Genomic DNA, 21,194 nt, shown 5'->3' on the forward strand with positions numbered 1-21,194 from the left:
TACCCGACTGATTCCTGGGATAGCGGGACTGACATATGAGGAGAGATTGATTCGGTTAGGATTATATTCGCTGGCGTTCAGAAGAATGAGGGAGGATCTCATAGAAACCTATAAAGTTCTAACAGGACTAGACAGGGTAGATGCAGGATGTTCCCGATGCTGGGGGAGTCCAGAATCAGGGGTCACAGTCTGAGGATACGGGGTAGACCATTTAGGACTGAGATGAGAAGTTTCTTCACCCAGAGTGGTGAGCCTGTGGAATTCGCTACCACAGAAAGTAGTTGAGGCCAAAACATTGTATGTTTTCAAGAAGGAGTTAGATATAGCTCTTGGGGCAAAAGGGATCAAAGGGTATGGGGAGAAAGCGGGAGCAGGCTATTGAGTTGTATTATCAGCCATGATCATAATGAATGGCGGAACAGGCTCGAAGGGCCGAAAGGCCTACTCCTGCTCCTATTTTCTGTGTTTCTATGTTTGATAGCAATGTCAATGACACCTTCCATCTTTGCTGATGATCGACAGTAGATTGATGGGATGGTCATTAGCCTGGCTGAATTTACCCTGTTGTGTTGTGTACAGGACTTGCCTGGGCAATTTTCTACATTGCCAGGTAGATGCCAGTGTTGTAGCTGTACTGGAGTTGAGATGATAGTGGCACAAAGTGGGTGGTCATCATCTGTTGCATGGTCAGCGGGGAAACAGTCAGTCATTGTTGAAAGTGTTGGAGCGAGGGTGGGTGTGGCCAGCTGTGACGCCATGGCGTCACGACGCCGGTGTCGAACGTGACCTCACTGCGCAGTGCATAATGGGACGGGCCGAAAGATGGCGGATTTTGACGAGTTGAGGGTGAGTGGCTGAGTGAGTAAGTGAGGGAGGGAGAGGAGAGGAGAGGAGGAGGAGGCGGAAATGGGAGAGGAGAGAGCGCCCAGCTGGAAACGGCGGGCTGCGGGGAAGAGAGATGGGGAGAGACACCGTGAGGAACGAGCTGCCCTGATCAGTGAAGCGTCGCTAGTAATTAGATTTTTAAAAAATCCCTCAAACCGAAAACCCAACAACTAATTGGTCACCGCAAGAAAATTTATATGAAACAAATCACTCGGTCTGTAATGATACGGAACATGGGAGATGGCCGTCAGGCCTCTGATCTGACAATTTGCTCGTTTCCCTGACAAGCTGCTCTCTTGCCAGATGGTTTATTAATGTCTGGTTAACCTTAGGTTTGTCACCTAATCTAAGGCAATTAAGACTTGATGATTTCCAAATTTTATTCCAAAAACTGCAATTTCAGTGTGTGTGTCCCCACCACCCCCCCGGGGGAGAGGTTACTGTTCTCTTGCTCTCTTTTGTCCAAAACGTGGAGTAAGGAATGGTTTCCGTACCTTTTTAGTATGGAAGCTTAATGGTATTTTTATAGTAATTTTTGGAATGTACTCTTGTTGCTGAGGAATCTTCCGATTTTAGATCGGTTTATGTTTTTGTATTATTCAAGTAAATAAAAACATTAGTTTTTTTTTCTGAAGTTTCAGTTGTCATTTAATGTATAATGTTGAGATCTGTCTTTTTGTACGAGCATTTTTTAAAAAAACTTTGCTCATAAAACACTTCCCTTTTTACATGTAGCAGAACTAGCTGTCCCTGGTTTCCTAACCTTGTAACGAATTAGTCATGTCAAGTTTGCCTTTTGAAATTATGAAAAAAAACTCTGGTCCTGCGGGAGTTTTTTTAAACACTTGAATAGTCAAATCTCAAGTGTCATAATCTGATTGGTTGTTTTGAATCCAAATAAGGGATGTCTGCTGTTAGGTCAGGCTAACTGATTTTAAAAACGGTATGTGATATTTGGGACTAACTGGGTGCCATGTAAGTATGAGCATAATGGCAGTGACACAAGCCTAAGAGTATAATATACTGCCATCCATTAAACATCTCTTTTGTGAAAATGTATTAATAAAGGTGAACTGTTTTAGAAGGAGGAAGATGGTTCATAGTAGGACCAGACTGCAATTAATATAAATATGTTTAATGCTAAAAATTAATATTTGCATAATTTTAACTAACTTGTAGCTAAAAAGGAATACAGTTGAACTGTATTTTCTCACCAGGTTATCAGTGAAGTGTATTTTTTTGATATATCATGAAAAATCAGCCAATTATACTGGAGGTTACAGGTTGATGGACTAGCTTGAGGTAATTGTTTAAATGTGTATCACCAAACATTAAACAGTGTTGGTTTAGTGGCCTATTCACACAGTAGTAAGCAAACTTTTCTGAATTTGCTTCAGGTTAGAGTGTTGATTCATATTGAGACTGTCAAAACCCAGTCTGTTAGATTTAGCAACCTGAGCTGCTAGACATGGTATTTGCATGGTGATGCCTTGATGAAAGGAGTACACTGACTGGAGTAGAGAGCTTGATACTTAAAGCTTTGTTAATTAGTTGTTTGAAAGTTAGTTGGGCAAAAACATTGTTTTCATAAATGAAGGCCTGCTTTTAAGAGCTTGACTGACTGATGTAATTACATTTGCCACCTCTGATTCCCAGCTGAGTGAAACTACTATTTTATGGTTTCACTCTGGACTATCCAGTCCTCGGCAGATAATCTCCTGCAATGACTTCTCTTCCTTCCCAACATTGGCCCCAGCACTGTTGCCATTGAGGTTGCGTACTATTTGACCCTGCACGAACCTCTGACCCCATATCCTCTCCAATTAATTTTAGTTTCTGATTACTTTGCTAATATATTTGGAGTGGTGTTTGCAAATCCTGGGTATGCCTTTATATTACATATGCAGTACTGTGCTTTTAAGAACACTTGTTGCAAATTTCAGACCTGCTGTACATATTCTTTTGGATGGTCACTCGTGTAAATATTGAGCATCTTGCATTAAGCATTGTGCCTTTGCTACCTATTACAGTAAAATTTTTGTTATCCAGCACTCTACCAACCAGAATTTTCTATTAACCAGAATTCTGGGTTTGGTTCTGTTTTTTTGATTGGAGATGTCAAACTCACAATAGTTATCGGTTACCTGTCCATGCTGCGGTCTCAGCCTCCCAGTGCTCTGCAGCACCATTGCCCCTTGGTGCCGCTCGCTCATTTGCACTCTTTTGCATCCCTCGAGACCTCAATACCCACGTCATCATCCTGAAGCTATCTTATTGGATGAAAACGTAGAACTCGCCTTACACCTCAGTTACTGGCATACTTGATTAACCAGCACCTCCCATTCTCGAAGTATGTTGGATTTTTCTGTATTTAATTGGCGTAACCCAGATATGTAACAACAAGACCCTCTTATGATTTGAACTGGATGTCGTATCTTTTGCACAAACTTTTATATGCGCCCCTCTAACCCATCTGAAGGCGGACTGAAACATTTGGTGAAATGAGACCAGATATGAATTGTTGAATTACTTCAATTCTCAAACAGAAAGGGACTGTACAGAGTAATACTCAAAGTAAATTCTGATTACTTCATTCAACCTTGATTCTCTTCTCAAAAAATAGGTAAAATTGTAAACCATATGGGGCAGACATGAAAGTGGAACGACATGTGGAAAGTGTAACATATTTGAAAGGAAAAAGGTGACTTTGGATCTATGGTTCCCAACACTTTGTATCCCTGGGGCTTTCCTTGTGTCATGTTTGAGTTTATTATAGGCTAAGTGATAGAGATTGATTGCTATGATTAGTCAACAACAATTGTATCATGTGACTACCAGGGTAATAGAAACTTGATGGACCTTGATTGCTCTTTTGTCTAGCAATTCTTGTATCGGTGATTCACCAGTAGCTTGTCAAAAATGTTGGCTAGTTTTTTTCTTCTCTGGGGTGTGGGTTTAAAGAGAACCTTGATTTTTCATTGTTTTAAATTAATGTGAAGATAAGCTTATCTGTCAGTAGGCTTGAATGTTGAAATGCACCCAGTTCAAATCTGAGTGACAGGCAATGGCTTTAAATTTAATCTAACTTTTTTTTCCTTATTTGTTCATGGGATGTGGGCATCACTGGCAAGGCCAGCACATGTTGTCCATCCCTAATTGCCCTTGAACTTAGTGGCTTCTTAGGCCATTTCAGAGGGCAATTAAGAGTCAACCACATTGCTGTGGGTCTGGAGTCACAGACCAGGTGAGGATGGCAGATTTCCTTCCCTAAAAGACATTAGTGAACCAGATAGGTTTTTAGGACAATGGTCACCATTACTGAGTCTAGTTTTATATTCCAGATTTATTAACTGGATTCAAATTCCACCAGCTGCTATGATCCCCAGAACATTAGCCTGGGTCTCGATACTAGTCCAGCGACAATACCACTACGCCACCATCTCCCCATGTTTACATATGTGTTGGAATAGAATTAATTTAGTACACACAAGGGATATAGGTAGTCATTTGCCTAATGTAAGACCTGTGTGGTTGTGATAAAGCTAAGTAGATTCTCGCTCAGACACCATTTTCCAGTTTCAAGATAAGAGCTTCTATATAAGTTATGTAGTAGTTAGCATTGAATACAAAAGTACTTGATTTGCAAGTTAATACTTTTCTCAGTATTAAGAGTTATAGATTTGAGACGTTACTGAGACCAAACGTTGAAGGTTGATTAAAATATTTAGGTTGACTGCTTTTTATCTTTCAGAATATGGTTTCGAGTTTTCGTGTCTCAGAACTTCAAGTGTTGTTAGGTTTTGCTGGTCGTAACAAAAGTGGTCGTAAACATGAACTCCTTGTAAGAGCACTACACCTCTTAAAAAGTGGCTGTAGTCCAGCTGTTCAGATCAAGATTAAGGAACTGTACAGACGACGTTTTCCTAGAACTATTGAAAGCCTTGCTGACTTGTCAGCCATAAAGTCTTCAGTTTTCTCTTTGGACAATAACCTTTCGACTGACTCTGAGTTGACGTCGGGCATTGCGCATTCTTCAGCATCCACATCAGCCACACCTCAGACCTCATCTCCGTTGGTTAGCTCCGTGTTGCTGCATGAAACTAAACCGAATATAGAAATGCAAGAGGCTTCTCCTTCCATCCACCCTGTCCATCCAGATGTCCAGCTGAAAAGCATACCCTTTTATGATGTGCTGGATGTGCTTATTAAACCTACAAGTCTGGGTGAGTCTTTATATTCAAATATTACTGTAATTGATTAAAGGAATATTTTAGCCAGAGCACAAAACTCTAAGTATCTGTATCAGTAGTCAGACCTGCTGAGTTTTTCCAGCATTTTCTGTTTTTATTTCAGATTTCCAGCATCCGCAGTATTTTTGTTTTGATCCATACTATTTATAAACCCTTTTTTCCTGAAGGAAGCAACTTTCGCTGTATACTGCTGCAAAGATGGTGGATCTTCAAATACCTTGCTCATGTGTTTTACATGTTAATAAGTTAATTGACTGTGGACATCATAGCTGAGAGTTTGCATAATGTGCATTTGTTCAGTTTAACTGCCACAATCTATATAGCTTAATTTTGCAGACAACGAAAGCCACATTGTTATCTGTGTTGACAAATGTACTGCATGACTAAGCCAAGAGTTTCCTTGGGTGCATGCTGAATTATAAATAACTTGGATGAAGGGGCAAAAGATATGGTTGCTAAATTTGCTGATGATACAAAGATAGGTAGGAAAGTAAGTTGTAAAGAGGACATAAGGTACATGAGGGGACATAGATAAGTCAAGTAAGTGGGCAAAGTTCTGGCAAATGGAGTATAATGTGGGAAAATGTGAAATTGTCCATTTTGGCAGGAAGAATAAAAAAGAAACATATTATCTAAATGGTGAGAGATTACAGAGCTCTGAGATTTGGAGGGATCTGGGTGTCCTAGTGCATGAATCACAAAAGGCTAGTAATTAGGAAAGCTAATAGAATATTATCATTTATTTCGAGGAGAATTGAATATAAAAGTAGGGAGGTTATGCTTCAGTAGTGCAGGACCACACCTGGAGTACTGTGTACAGTATTGGTCTCCTTATTTAAACTAATACCAGGAATGGGCGGGTTGTCTTATGAGGAAAGATTGGACTGTCTAGGCTTATATCCACTGGAGTAGATGAGTAAGAGGCAATTTGATTGAAACATATAAGATCCTGAGGGGTCTTGACTGGGTGGATGAGAGGATTCTTTTATGGGAGAATCTAGAATAAGGCGTCACTGTTTAAAAATAAGGGGTTGCTCAGTTACGACAGAGATGAGGAAAACATTTTCTCAGACGGTCATAAGTCTTTGGAACTCCCTTCGTCAAAAGGCAGTGGAAGCAAAGTCTTTGCATGTTTTCAAGGCAGAAGTAGATAGATTATTGATAAACAAGGGGATGAAAGGTTATCAGGGGTAGGCAGGAGGTTACAGTCAGACCAGCCCTGATCTTGCTGAATGGCGGAGCAGGCTCAAAGGGCCGAATAGCCTACTCCGGCTCCTAACTTGTATGTTCATATGTAACTGACCTCAGCCAAGCCATCATCTGAGGTGCTGTAGTTGGCTCAGTGTCCCCAGCTGAGGGACAAAGTTTAGCCAGAGTTTCTGCTTATAATAGTTATCCTGTGATTCTTGCTGGAAAGCTGGTCAAAGAACCTGCCAGCACTTGCTCACCATGCTCTCACTTGGAAAATAGCCACTTGGGATTCTAACACTGGTCAATGATTGGTATCATTAAGTAGACTTTATAATCAGATTATTTAAGATTCAGATTTTTTTTTGTGTTATAAGAAGTCTCAATACAGCATTGGAAATCTCCTGAGATGATTATTGCAACCAATGATCTCTGAATAATTGTTTTTCGTATGTTGGGTGGGAAAATAAACCACATGTTTAGTGTTTCAAGGATCAGAGTCTGGAGCTTGAACAGGGTAGGCTTGGACATATATGCACACGCACGCATGCACATTTAACCTCCAGTAACTCTTTAGCTCTAGCCAATCAAGTCATTGATCCTTTAAAGGACAATGTATACTTTTTAAATTTTAGTTCATCAAACTGAAACAAAAGCACTCTCGAAAGTCTGTATTAAATTCCTTATTGTCTAAATTCTTCCTTTATTGTTTGTACTCAATATGTTGGTTCTTTGGACCGAATTTTTGATTGGCTCCAGAGATGGGCAGACCTAGGATTTCCAGCTGCTGGCTGGTGTGCTGGAACAGTCCAGCTTCCGGGCTGTTTTCCAGGGGGCCGGATCAGGTGTTTGAGGGCTACCACCCATCCTATTAAGGACCCTCTCCTATGCCACAATTTTCCAGTTGGCAGGCACATCACCTGTAGTGGCCATAGCACGGCCAGAGAAAGGAGGCGACCTTGAGCAACAGACTGGGAAACCCTTTCACTATATAAGAGCATAACAACCCCTGCCCTTCCCTGCAGCTGACTTACAGATAGCTACAGGCCACCCTTTGTGGAGAGGTCCCCTCCATGGCGACAGTCTGGCAGCTGTGACCATTTTTAGTTTGCAAGATTGGGGCAGGGTGGGTAGCAGGATAAATGGCAAAATATGACCTTTCTGTGGTGGGATGGTGTCCAATGGGCCCAGGGGACCCACCTCCCTCACCCCACCCCACCCCTTGCCCAACACCAGCTGCCAGACTTCCTGCATGGAATGGACCTCCCCCAGTGGGAGTAAAATACTGGTGGGGGCATGTGGAAGCCCTTAAAATGATGAAGGGATTTGACATGGTAGATGCAACAAGATTATTTCCTCTAGTGAGGAAATTCAGAACAAGAAGATATAATTTTAAAATAGAGCTCAGCCATGATTTCTTGACATGTTCGATAGTAATGTAAAGTTTTGGAATATATACAGGTAGTGATTCTTTTCAGCATGAAGTAATTCTCCAAATACCTTGTGATTCCCCACCAGATTAGTATGTAAAGTCACTATCCAATGTGGAATTGAACAATACAGATCCAGAAGATCCCAAGTTCAATTTTAGTCAATATTTAGTTGACTTTGGCCAGAGCTGTTTATTGCTTAAGGTATTGTGGCTAAATCTTGGGCTAAGAAAGGAAGAAACGTTACCCAGGAATCAACTGGCAATTCTTCACGTACATACTGATAATTGATAGCATGCCATTCAACCTGAAGGGAAATCCGTATTGAGCTTGATCTTGTTCTAATATGTCCACATTCGTTAGCTATCAATGCTATTGGCTGATACTTTTTTCCTTTCCTATTTTCCCAATCCCCTGTAACATGACATTGAGGTCATTTTTAATGCCCACAGCTCACCTTATTGAGTTCACCTAACACTGTATTAACACCCTATAATTACAAATTGAGAAGTGCTTTGGGACATTTTGCAGTGTTAAAAGCTCTATATAATGTAAGTTGCCATCAGATGTAGGAGGAATTTGGAAAGTATCATCATGTACAGATCACAATCCCTGGAATCTATTGTTAAACTAGAAAATTATTCAAGGTGGCAGTATACAGAAAACATAACTGAATTAATGAGCTTCAAGAGGCAGTACCTGTGTCTGACATTAGAGGTTGAATTCCTCATGGACATCTTGTATTATAGCTGAAACTTGGGAGCATCTTGGTATTTATTGCAGGCTCCATTCTAATAAGGGGAACTGTTAGATTTACAATGTAACATGAAAGCACTTAGGTATTTTGAACTAATTTTACTGGAGTATTTAGTACTAGTTCTACAATATTCAACAAGTTACTGGCAATCAACACTAACAAACTATTTGCTTCTAAAGGACATCACAGCTAATGTATAATGTCTCCACACCTTGTTCATCCATTAAGTTATTGGGGAAGCTGAGAAATTTCTAATAGTGAAAATTAATTTCTTTTAAATGGCTCTCCTTATCACTTGGCATTGAATAGCCCTAGTCCTTGAATAATGAAACTACATGCTTGGAAATGATCAGATATGCTACCACAACACATTTTCCAAAATAAAAATGGAGATCTATAGAATGAGCTAACTGTGTATTTATCTGTGTTTACTGCTTGTCAATTTATTGGTATGATCTTCCAGTGGGACTGAGCAAGATTATGTGCTTTACACTTTATGTGGACACACTGATAATCATAAAACGTTTAGACTTTGAACAGCTAACATAATTATCAGATGACTCACTGAGCCTTTCTTGTTGAGGCATGCATAAAGGTGATGAACAACATTACAGAGTAAGGGGAACTTGTGCAGATCTGTACTAAGTTCCACTGTCGTGCTCCTTCAGTGGTTAAGTGGATGAGTACGTTGTCCAGTGTGAAACTGAGCTGTGCATTCCAGTGAGGTCTCTAGTTTGATCTTGATCTCAAGCAAAGTGCTATAATTACAGCCATTGATCTAGATCTAGGAAAAATCAGCCAGAGTTCCAGATCTCAGGAAAGTGTGGGTGTTGGGGACGATTAGATTCAGCGATGATCACCTCCATGTTTGGATGGTTTTCTGATAGTTACTGTACTGACTGTCTCAGGTCCTGTTTTGTGAAAGGCCATTTGAATGAGATATGAGAGGATTGTTGGTAGTTGTGAAACTTTCCCCTAGCAGGAGCCAGTTAATTTTTTTGAGAGGAGGGAGTTTTTTTGAAAAAAAGATTCCATTTGACCTATTTTGCCAGTCATACTGTTCTTTTTGGACCCAGCGAATCTTTGTATTTCATTGCTTCAGATCATGTCTGCTGCAGAAAGAAGTAAACTTGAGCTCATACAATGCCTCACCATGCCTTTGAAGTACATATGATGAATCCTACCTTGCAGTCATTATTGCATTGATAAATATGGCATGCAACAAGAATCCATAAGAAACATTCAGACAAAATGCCAGTTCATCTATTGTTGATGGTGTTGCCATCGTCATTGGTCATTGTTTTAACATTTCATCCAGGATATGGCATTTTGAACAATGCAGCACTCCTGTAATGCACTGTCAGCCTAAAATATGTCCTGAAGTCGAGGAGTGGGTCTTGAACCCACAGCCTTTAACTTGGAGGCAAGCCTAATATCAGTTAAGCCAAGCTGAAGTCTTTTACATATGATTGCATAGGGTATATGCCACAGAAACAGGCCATTCAGCCAGACCAGTCCATGTCTGTGTTTATGCTCCACTCGAGCCTCTTCCCAACTTCTCACATCTAAACCTGTTATCATAACCCTTTATTCCCTTCTCCCTCCTATCCTTATCTACCTTCCCCTAAATACATCTAAACTATTCCCTTCAACCACTCCTTGTGATAGTGAGTTCCACATTCTCACTTTCATTGGGTAAAGAATTTTCTTTTAAGTTTCTTATTGGATTTTTTGACGACTATCTTGTATTGATGGTCTCAAATTATGCTTTTCCCCTCAAGAGGAAACCTCTCTGTATCCACTCTGTGAAACCTTTTATAATTTTAAAGACCTTTAGCTCACCCCTCAGCCGCCTTTTTTCCTAGATGAAAGAGACCCAGCCTGTCAATCCTTTCCTGATATGTGTACCCACGCATTTCTGGTATCATTTTTGTAAATCTTCTACACATTCTCTTTAGTGCCTCTTTATGATATGGCAACCGGGACTGCACACAGTACTCCTAAGTGTGGTCTAACCAAGGTTCAATGCAGGGTTAGCATAACTTCTCTACACTTCAATTCTACTGCTCTAGAAATAAAGCTGATTGTTTGGTTTGATTTATTTTTAGGGCCTTGATAACCTGCACTGCAACTTTTAGTGATTGATGTATTTGTACTCCCAGATCCCTTTGTTCCTCTACCCCACTTAGATTTGCACCTTCCAAGTAGTAAGTGACCTCCATATTCTTCCCACCAAAATGTACTACCTCACATTTATCTGTATTGAACTCACTTGCCAATTATTTGCCCATTCTGCAAGCTCATTAATGTCCTCCTGTAATTTATTGCAGCCCTCCTCAGTATTGACTATCCCCCCAATTTGCTGTCACCCACAAATTTAGAAACTGTATTTTTGATTCCAAAGTCCAAATCATTGTTCTAGAACATCAACAACTGTGGTCCTTGCACAGATCCCTGTGGAGCATCCCATTTCTGCTCCTCTGCTACCCTTAACTCCCACTCTCTGCTTTCTGTTCTGAAGCCAACTAGCAATCCATTCTGCCATTTGTCCCCAACTCCACATTCTCTGACATAAAGTCAATATGGCACAGAAGGAAGTCATTTGTCGTATTGACTCCATACCAGCTTTCTGAAGAGCAATCCAGTTAGTCCCATTCCCCTACTCATTTTATTCCGGTAGCTCTGCTAGTTTATTTCCTTCGAGGGCCTATTCAATTTCTTTTTGAAATCATTCATTGTTTCCACATCTACTACCCTCAGAGGCGGTGAATTCAACGTCATTACCAATCGCTGTGTTAAAAAGCTCTTCCTCATTTTCCCTTTGTATATCTAGCCCAAAGCCTTAAATCTGTGTCCCCTAGTCCTCGTACAATCAGCTATTGGGAACAGCTTTTCCTTGTCTATCTTATGTAAACCTTTCATAAGCTTGTATACCTCTGTCAAATCTCCACTCAAGCCCCTCCACTCCAAGGAAGACAAACCCAACCTCTCCACCCCAATTCTGCAGCCAAAATACCCCACACCAGAACCATTTCGGCAAATTAAATCTGCAAATTATTAGAGAAAGATTGTAGAAAGCTGACCTTATTCGTTAGTTTGTTATGGGGCACCTTATTGAAGGCCTTTTGAAAATGCGCATCAATTGCATCCACTGCTTATCTCTGCATTGTTTAAATAACCTTTAACTTTTTCTTTAATTCAGTGCCATCAAATATTCAACGATTCCAGGAAAAGTACTTTATCTTCGCATTGACTCCTCAACAAGTAAAAGAAATATGTATTTCTAGGTAAGAAGGGCAAATGAGTTTCTCTGTTAATGTAGTGCCAGGCCTTACTTAAACCAAAGGAAACTGGCTTAAAAAATGCTTTGTCCTGGTATCTACTCAAACCAATTTTCTTAAATACTTAGTTTAACATTAACTTAGCAAGTTTAAATATTATTAACACAACAGTACTCACACACGAAGGTTTTCACTGTACAGTAATAATGTAAAGGTTGAAAGTACACTGGAGGCTTCCCGAATTGACAGACAGCAGCAGAATTCTGGTAGATCTGTCAATGAAGATCTTTGTTAGATTCCTCTCACATGGATGCTCAGCAAGCTGAGAGAGCAAATTTGTATGAGACCAACCTAGAGAATGGTGATTTAGAAGATCTCTGCCCTCAGGAGGTCAGTGGGGTGGCAGGGGGGACTGGGGGGTGGTGGGAAGCAGCAGAAGCCCTCCTGATGTCCTTTGACGGAGCACTTTGATGACTCACTACTATTACTTGTAAGAGATATAAATATCTTATAAATTGCCTCTAAGTATTTCACCAAAAACTTGGTTGATAAGCCAGTTGCGGAACAACTATAGAGGTCGGAATGTCTCCAGATTTGATTCCTGATCTTGTTCAGTTACGTGATAACAGCTAGGGGTTTAATTGGCACAGTGCAATTGGTTTTAGCAACCCTAGATTAGGAAAAAGAAAAATCAGTGAGGCTACCTGCTCCTGATTTTTGATCCATTGACCCCTGTGGGAAACTACGCATTATAGATACCCATTAGGGACTCAGCTATGATACCTCTAAGATTGAAAAACCTTCCAATATTCACTGTCTAGGCATTTTCATATGGAATGGCCAACTGGGAACAAAGTTCAGCCAGCATTTGTGAAATGGTATTTTGGGATGAGTTGGGTGTGGGTGAAGAACAGAAAAACAAATTTCCATCAGTTATGTGTGACCTGTATTCATTTAGGGCTATTGGGTATAGTTTTTATTGTTTCAGCACTTTATATTTGACTTAAAATGTTGTTATCAATAGATTTTTCTTATTGTGTCTTAAAAATAAGTGTGCGAATGTTCATGGTTTGAGAGAAATTGGCGCAATACTGTTTACTTCTAAGTAACTTGATCTATTACATTCTTTACAGGGACTTTTTGCCAGGTGGAAGAAGAGACTATATTGTGCAGGTGCAGTTGAGGTAAATTAATCTGTTTGAGTAGTTTGTTCAGACAAGACGAGTTAATCTCTGAATCATTCTTTGCTGTGTTTTAGTTCTACCTTAAAGAGACAGTGTTATTTTTTGTTGAAACTCATTTGTGGAGTTACACAGAAAGCTCAGAGTCACAGTACATAGGCATTTGAACCTGTTCTTCCCACCACCTTACTAACACTTGGTAAAATTCCAGTTTTTACTTTTGCTGTTGAGGAGAAAGACAGGTGCTTCTTACCCCAACACTTGGGAGAAGGAATCATGCAACGCCACAGGTCCAGAAGCGAGATACTTGTTCACCCTCTTGGCTAGATGATGTTGCATGAATTTGGTATGGAAAAACCTATAACATTTAAGTATTGATGGCAAATATTGAACTTGTTTTAATCTTTTATCTTTACTGATGTTATGAAACTGTGGGGCTTAATTGTCTGGAAATGTGCAAGGATCACAATCCATGATTAATTGCTGATCCCAATGGAGGCAGCAGGCCAACTTCATGCGGCTTGCTCATTTCAATGATCTGTGTCCAGCCAGTGCTAGCTGCACTGTTCATTGGCGAGCACCATTTAAAGCAAGCCTGTACTTCTAAAAGGAGAGGTCCAGTGTGGCTGGAGCAGGTGCTGGCAGTTGTGTTTGAACAGAATCTGGCCTGGGAATGAGTGAAGAATGGCACAACAGGGGAGAGAGCAGGCTTCAAGGTTTTTGGACACTGGCTGGAGCTCTTGGTGCAGGAGGTGGAAAGACAGAGAGAAGTCCTGCATTTGCAGGGAGGAAGGAGACCCTTCAGAAACACAAGGCAGTAGGAGCAGGTAGCCATGGAGGTCAATGCCAGGAATTAATCCCTGACGACATTGCAATGAAGCTCAGAGACCTCACATGAATGGACAAGTGAATGCATCTTCAAACTGCACCACTTGCCTCAGATCCCAATTGCTGATCCCAATGGAGGCAGCAGGCCAACTTCATGCGGCTTGCTCATTTCAATGATCTGTGTCCAGCCAGTGCTAGCTGCACTGTTCATTGGCGAGCACCATTTAAAGCAAGCCTGTACTTCTAAAAGGAGAGGTCCAGTGTGGCTGGAGCAGGTGCTGGCAGTTGTGTTTGAACAGAATCTGGCCTGGGAATGAGTGAAGAATGGCACAACAAATCGCCACACCATATCATTCAACAACTATCAATCAGGCCTCAGGTAATATTTCATATGCTTCACCTCATCCTCACAAACTTAGCACTGCTGCAAGTCTCACACCAACATCCCACAGGTTGCACACACCACCACCATTCAACAGTCACATCAGACAAACAGATTCTCCTACCTGACGCACTTCTTTCTCTCTTGAAGGACAAGGTGGTGAAAGTTGAAGATCGCAGGAGCCAACCCAAGGGCGACAGGTGCATCTGCCCTAACCCCATAGAGGAGACGATGCTGGCTTTTATAGGGACACTCATTCCTGAGGCCAGTGGTAAGGCTAAAAGCACAGAAGATGACAGTACCCACAAACTTAATCCACCTCCAAACTTCCCACTTCTTTCTCATCCCATGCTCTCCTCTGGTTTATAGCATCACATTCTGCCAGTCTTCAGCCAATTTGATTCACTCCACATGACATCAAGAAACAGCTGAAGGCACTGGATACTGCAAAGGCTATAGGCCCTGACAATATTCCAGCAATAGTACTGAAGATTTGTGCTCCAGAACTTGCCGCGTCCCTAGCCAAGCTGTCCCAGTACAGTTACAATATTGGCATCTATTCGGCTATGTGGAAAATTGCCCAGGCATGCCCTGTACACAAAAAGCAGGACAAATCTAACCCAGCCAATTACCGCCCCATCAGTAAAGTAATGGAAGGGGTCATCAACAATGCTATCAAGCGGCACTTGCTTAGGGATAACCTACTCACTGACACCCAGTTTGGGTTCTGCCAGGGCCACTCAGCTCCTTACCTCGTTACAGCCTTGGCTCAAACATGGACAAAAGAGCTGAAATCCTGATGTGAGGTGAGAGTGACTGCCCTTGACATCAAGGCCGCATTTGACCGAGTGTGGCATCAAGGAGCCCACTGGAGCAAAACTGGAGTCAATGGGAATCAGGGAAAACTCTCCACTGGTTGGAGTCATACCTAACACAAAGGAAGATGGTAGCGGTTGAGGTCAGTCATCTCAGCTCCAGGATATCACTGCAGGAGTCCCTCAGGATAGTGTCCACGGCCCAACCATCTTCAGCTGTTTCATCAATTACCTTCCATCCTAAGTCAGAAGTGGGGATGTTCACTGATGATTGCACAATGTTCAGCACCATTCACAACTCCTCAGATACTGATGCAGTCCATGTCCAAATGCAGCAATATCCAGGCTTGGGCTGACAAGTGGCAAGTAACATTCACGGCACACAAGTGTCAGGCAATGCCCATCTCCAACAAGAGAAAATCCAACCATCGCCCCTTGATGTTCAGTGGCATTACCATCACTGAATCACACACTATCAACATCCTGAGGGTTACCATTGACCAGAAACTGAACTGGACTAACCATATAAATACTGTGGCTACAAGAGCAGGTCAGAGGCTAGGAATAGTGCGATGAGTAACCCACCTCCTGACTCCCCAAAGCCTGTCCACCATCTACAAAGCACAAGTCAGGAGTGTGATCAAACACTCCCCACTTGCCTGGATGAGTGCCACTCCCAGAACACTGAAGAAGCTTGACACCATCCAGGACAAAGCAGCCCACTTGATTGGCACCACATCCACAAACATTCACTCCCATCACCACAGACGCACAGTAGCAGCAGTATGTACCATCTACAAGATGCATTGCAGGAACTCACCAAGGCTCCTTCGACAGCACCTTCCAAATCCACGACCACTATCATCTCGCAGGACAAGGGCAGCAGATAGATGGAAACACTGCCATCTGGGAGTTCTCCCCCAAGTCACTCACCATCCTGACTTGGAAATATATTGCCGTTCCTTCACTGTCGCTGGGTCAAAATCCTGGAACTCCCTTCCTAATAGCACTGTGGGTGTACCTGCGCCACATGGACTGCAGCTGTTCAAGAAGGCAGCTCACCACCAGCTTCTCAAGGGTAACTAGGGCTGAGCAATAAATGCTGGCCCTGCCAGCGAAGCCCACATCCCATGAATGAATTTTTTAAAAAACAAGCCTCTTTCAGAAATGCAGCATCTGGGTTCCTCCAAACTCCTCCTGTTGCTCGTCAGCCATCCGGTCGAGGCTGCCACTACCTGTGCATCTAGGCCCAGAGCTGCTGGTGGTTGTCTACCAAGACCATCTGCAGTCTTCTCTCCTGAAGGCAATTTTCCAGCAGGAATGCTGCAAACACTGGGGGTAGTACTGCATAGGAACACTAGAGCAGACAGAGCCACACAGGAGATAGGCATTAAGGGAATGTACGAGTTAACTTTGGACACAGTACGACATCTCATTTATAAATTTGGTTTGGAATATTTATTTTGTGGTGGCTTTTATTTTGTATTGTGGCCAGACCATTGTGATGGTCAGAGAGAAGGTTAGCTGTGGTACAGTTGGTGAATGGGGAAATTGGGATTGCTGTTATTGCTATTGCACTCAGATGAGTGCATCATGGACTGCTGAGCCAAAAGGTGGCAGTCTAGGTTGTCTCCCTTCTTCCTCTACCTTCTCTGCCTGGTCCTCATTTCCCTGCTCCTCAGCTGCTCGCTCTAAAGCTGTTGGCAGGAGCTGCCTCCTCATGATTGCAAAGTTTTGCAGAATGCAGCAGACCATCGTGAATCTGACAGCTGTCCTGCCGAGCACTGCAGGGCTCCTCCAGAGCGGTCTGTACAGCAGAAATTTTTTTTCTCAATGCTAGTGGTGTGTTGAATATCACATTTCATGAGAAGCTTGTAATCCTTGCCAAGCTGTGTGCTTGCTCCACCTACGTGTCTCTGAGAAGAGAGAATGACATGAATTAGCTCTCTTTGAATACAGAGTCTCAATTATCTCTCTCAAATGACAGTGGATGGCAAACTGAGAAGTTGAAAATATCTCCAGCCTGGAAGGAGCCAGATGCGTAAAAGTTTGTGCCACGATCACCTTCACAGGCACTGGCAGTGTAGTTCTTGCCTTGCTCTAAGGTTGTAGTTGTGGCTTCAGCTAGTTGCAGATTTCATTGAGGACATCCTTATTGAAGTGCAGACATCCTGCATTGTTCCTTGCTGATGTTCAGGTAGGAGAATTGCTTCCTTAACATCCTTGGTGGATATGGCCTCCTTCTGAGAGCTCTTCCCCCATTGCTCCTTCCCCTTCTCCCTGTAGCCTTGCCTGCTCTGCATGACCTCTGTTCATGCTGTAAGTCATGCTATATTCCAAAGGGAAATGTCTACAAGTGCACCCATGTCTAGGAGCGATTGGTTTATTCAGAAGTCTTGAAGTCAACGTAAAGTCTCTCAATACCTGCTATACTATTTCACCCCATAGACTTTTGCAACTTACAAAAATTATGGAAAACGCTAAATGCTTGTAGGACAGCAACAGCCGGAAGAAATCAGCAGCAACTAACCCGTATGTAGTTGATGAGGTTAAACGAGGACATTGGTTGGAGCCTTGAACTCCAAAGTGACAGCTGGCGTCAATCTGCTTTGCACACTGACTGACGGCATGGCCTGCCTGCTCTATGGGTGTACACTGTTCACATTAACAGTTGCACCAAAATGGCAACCGGCATGAATCGCTGTACAAGTTGTCTTAGGGCACTCGGAGCAACCAAAAAATGTGCACTAACAAGCCCAATTTCTCAATCTATAATTGGTTGCTGAGTGTTTAGAATTTTTGAATTTTGAATGCACCATTTAATGGTCATTTCTGTGTTTACAGTAACGGTATTTGATTCCAATATAGCTCCTGCATTTTTGACAGGTTTTTAAGTCATTTAATATGTAAAATAGCTTTATCCTCTCTTTCAATATGCTGTGTTGAATTTATTTTAATACTGGATTTTGTTTTTCTAAATAAATGTTGATATACCTCTAGGCAGGTCATTTAGAACTCAGGAATTTCTTCACCCTGAGGGTGGTGAATCTTTGGAATTCTCTGCCCCAGAGGGCTGTGGAGGCTCAATCGTTGAGTATATTCAAAACTGAGATTGATAGATTTCTAAACATGAAAAACATCAAGGGATACGGGGGTAGTGCAGGAAAATGGTGTTGAAGTAGAAGGTCAGCCATGATCTCTTTGAATGATGGATCAGGCTCGAAGAGCTGAATGGCTACTCCTACCCGTGTTATATTCTTAGGTGGCAGAGGTATTTGTGGGCAGTTTTCCAAAATTTGAGGAATTTTTCTATTTTGAAAAGACAATATAAATGCAACTTATTAATACTTCTGATGCACACATTGTGGATGTAACTTTCAGTCTGATGAGTGGATTAGACTGAATTAGCACTTACTCTTTTTCTTCCAGTAAGAGGAATGTTGTTTATTCAGCAGAATTCTTAGCAGATCTACTGCTGACCTGATTCCACTGTTCATTTGGTTTCAGGTTTTGTCTCGCAGAGACGAGCTGTCCACAGGAAGACAATTACCCTAATAATTTGTGTATAAAAGTAAATGGAAAACTTTATCCATTACCGGTAAGTTTATGTATAATAGTTTAAAATGTTTTTTGGGAGCTTAAGGGGCATTTGCAGTGATGATCAGATGAGACCTGTTGGTGCTGGGTGAAAGGAATGTTTTATTACTTGGACATCTGCGTTAAATGAAAGGGAAAGCCTTTTGATCAGGGTGAGTAAAATTGGAGACCATCAACCTAGGCTATTTTCAGACCTGTAACAGCATTTTTAAGTCTATGATGTGAGAGTGGTTTGAGTTTATAAACGGGATTTTAAGTGTTGTTGAAGAAAGAGACATGTCTAAGCTTTCGTCTTGCACTCATCAGGACACTCACAAGAATACCAATGTAAGGGGAAAACAACAGTTTATACTGTGTGTGAAGAGAGTGCTGATTGGTTGGTAAGTGGCATTGGCATGGCAATGCCACTTGCCAACCAATCAGCACACACTCTTCATATACAGTATAAATTGTTGTTTTCCCCTTATGTGGTGTTCTTGCGACTGTCCTGATGAGTGCAAGACTAAAGCTCGGACATGTCTCTTTCAGCAATACTCAAATTCTGTACTGCAATAACAGGATTTTGTAGGAAAGTAGAAACAGAATCTCTATTAGAAGGGAAATGGATAGATACTTAAAAGGGAATAATTTCAAAGGAGAAGGAAATGTACTCCACAATAAACCAAATGGCTTTCTCCAATGATATAAAATTCTGTAATTCTGTGCAACGTAAAGGATGGGGCTAGCGTGCATTGACAACTGGCAACACGTTGAATAACCACATCACATCAATGCCCAGCAACTTTCATCAGGTACATTGGTTAGCTATCAGAAAGTCTATCCAGGGCACTCAGCAGAGTACAGCTAACTTAGCACAGTCTGAAGATTGAACCCAGAGAGTTAAGAGGTGAGTCGTGCACTGCAGAGTACCCAGTCTGTGACCTGCTCTTGTCCTCACAGTGTTAATGTGGTTTGTTCAGTTAGGTTTCTGGTCCATGGTGACCCCTGGGTTATTGATGGTGAGGGATTTGGCAATGGTAATGCCACTAAATGTCAAGGAGAGGTGATTAGACTCTCTTGTTGAAGCATATCATTGCCTGCCGCTTGTGTGGCTTGAATATTACTTGCCACTTTTCAGCCCAGGCCTGAATATTGTCCAGGTCTTACATTATGCAAGCAAGGACTGCTTCATTGTCTGAGGAGTTGCACATGGAACTATCCAATCATCAGTGAACATCGTTGGGTCTAGGAACTCTTGCAGCAATGAGCTGGGCATGAAATGATTGGCCTCCAACAACCACAGCCTTTGTGCTAGGTATGACTCCAACCAGTTGAGAATATTCCCCCTGATTCCCATTGACTTAAATTCTGCTGGGGCTTCTTGATGCCACAATCAGCCAAATGCTGCCTTGATTTCAAGGGCAGTCATTCTCGTCTCACCTCTGGAATTCAGCTGTTTTATCCATGTTTGGACCAAGGCTGTAATGAGGCCAGGAGCCAAGTGACCCTGGCAGTATCCAAACTTAGCACCAGTGAGCAGGTTATTGCTGAGTAATTGTCGCTTGACAGCACTGTTGATGTCACCTTTAGTCACTTTGCTAATGAGCGAGAGTAGACTGATGGGGCAGAATAGCCTGATTGGATTTATCCTGCATTTTGTAGATAGGACATAACTGGACAATTTTCCACATTGATGGCAATGTTGGAAATGCATTGAAATAGCTTGTCTAGGGGCGTGGCTAGTTCTGGAGTACATGCCTTCAGTACTACAGCTGGCATGTAGTTGGGACCCATAGCTTTTGCTGTGTCCAGTGAACCATTTCTTGTTATCATATGGACTGAATTAAATCGGCTGAAGTCTGGCTTCTGTGATGGTGGAGGTTGAGATGGATCATCCACTCAGCACTTCTGAAGATGGTTGCAAACATTTCAGCCTTGTCTTTTACATTTAAGTGCCAGGCTCCACCAAGGTTTAGGATGGGGATGCTCATGGAGCTTACACCTCCCATTAGTTGTTTACTGGTCTGCTACTATTCACAACTGGATATGGCAGGACTGCAATTCTTTGTTCTAATCCATTGGTTGTGGGATCGCTTAGCTCTGTCTATAGCATGCTGCACCTGCTGTATAGCATGTGTGTGGTCCTGTGTTGTAGCTTCACCAGATTATCACCTCATTTTGCATGTGTGTGGTGCTGTTGCTGAAATGCTCCTCTACCCTCCTCATTGAACCAGGGTTGATTACCTGGCTCGATGGCAATAGTAAAGTGAAGGACATGTCGAGTCATATGGTTGCTGATTGTGGACTGAATGCAGTTCTTCCCCTGCTTGTGTCATGTAGCATTTCATGGATGCCAAGTTTTGAGCTTATGGAACTGTTCTGAATTTATCCTGTTTGCACTGTGGTAGTGCCACACAATTTGATAGAGGGTGTCCACAATGTGAAGATGGGACTTTATTGCCTAAAAAAACTGTGCTGTGGTCACTCCTACCAATACTGTCATGGATAGATGCATCTACAAGTAGGTCTGTTGGTGAGGAAGATGCAAAGGTTGGCGAGGACAAGGCCAAGGACAAGATTTCTCCTTCATGTTGGTCTTCTCATCACCTGCTGCAGGCCCA

The 21,194-nt window shown here is 42.1% G+C and overlaps 1 protein-coding gene across 7 annotated transcripts in view; it reads left to right on the plus strand.

Moving 5' to 3' along the window:
- Window positions 1-778: 778 nt before the first annotated feature.
- Window positions 779-21,194, plus strand: part of pias2 (protein inhibitor of activated STAT, 2) — a 48,233-nt gene continuing 27,817 nt past the window's right edge. For 2 of the 7 annotated variants that reach the window (XM_078552870.1, XM_078552876.1), the window contains exons 1-5: window positions 779-846; window positions 4,637-5,108; window positions 11,713-11,797; window positions 12,925-12,975; window positions 18,505-18,595. In XM_078552870.1, the coding sequence (XP_078408996.1) occupies window positions 823-846; window positions 4,637-5,108; window positions 11,713-11,797; window positions 12,925-12,975; window positions 18,505-18,595 (723 nt within the window). In that variant the 5' untranslated portion in view covers window positions 779-822. Of the gene's footprint in view, window positions 847-878; window positions 1,012-1,723; window positions 1,861-3,481; window positions 3,587-4,636; window positions 5,109-11,712; window positions 11,798-12,924; window positions 12,976-18,504; window positions 18,596-21,194 lie in introns of those variants that run through there. The other 5 variants (XM_078552865.1, XM_078552891.1, XM_078552858.1 and 2 more) reach the window with 4 other exon arrangements.

Source organism: Cetorhinus maximus, chromosome 1 (genome assembly GCF_964194155.1).
Source record: "Cetorhinus maximus chromosome 1, sCetMax3.hap1.1, whole genome shotgun sequence".
NCBI classification, from domain to species: domain Eukaryota; kingdom Metazoa; phylum Chordata; class Chondrichthyes; order Lamniformes; family Cetorhinidae; genus Cetorhinus; species Cetorhinus maximus.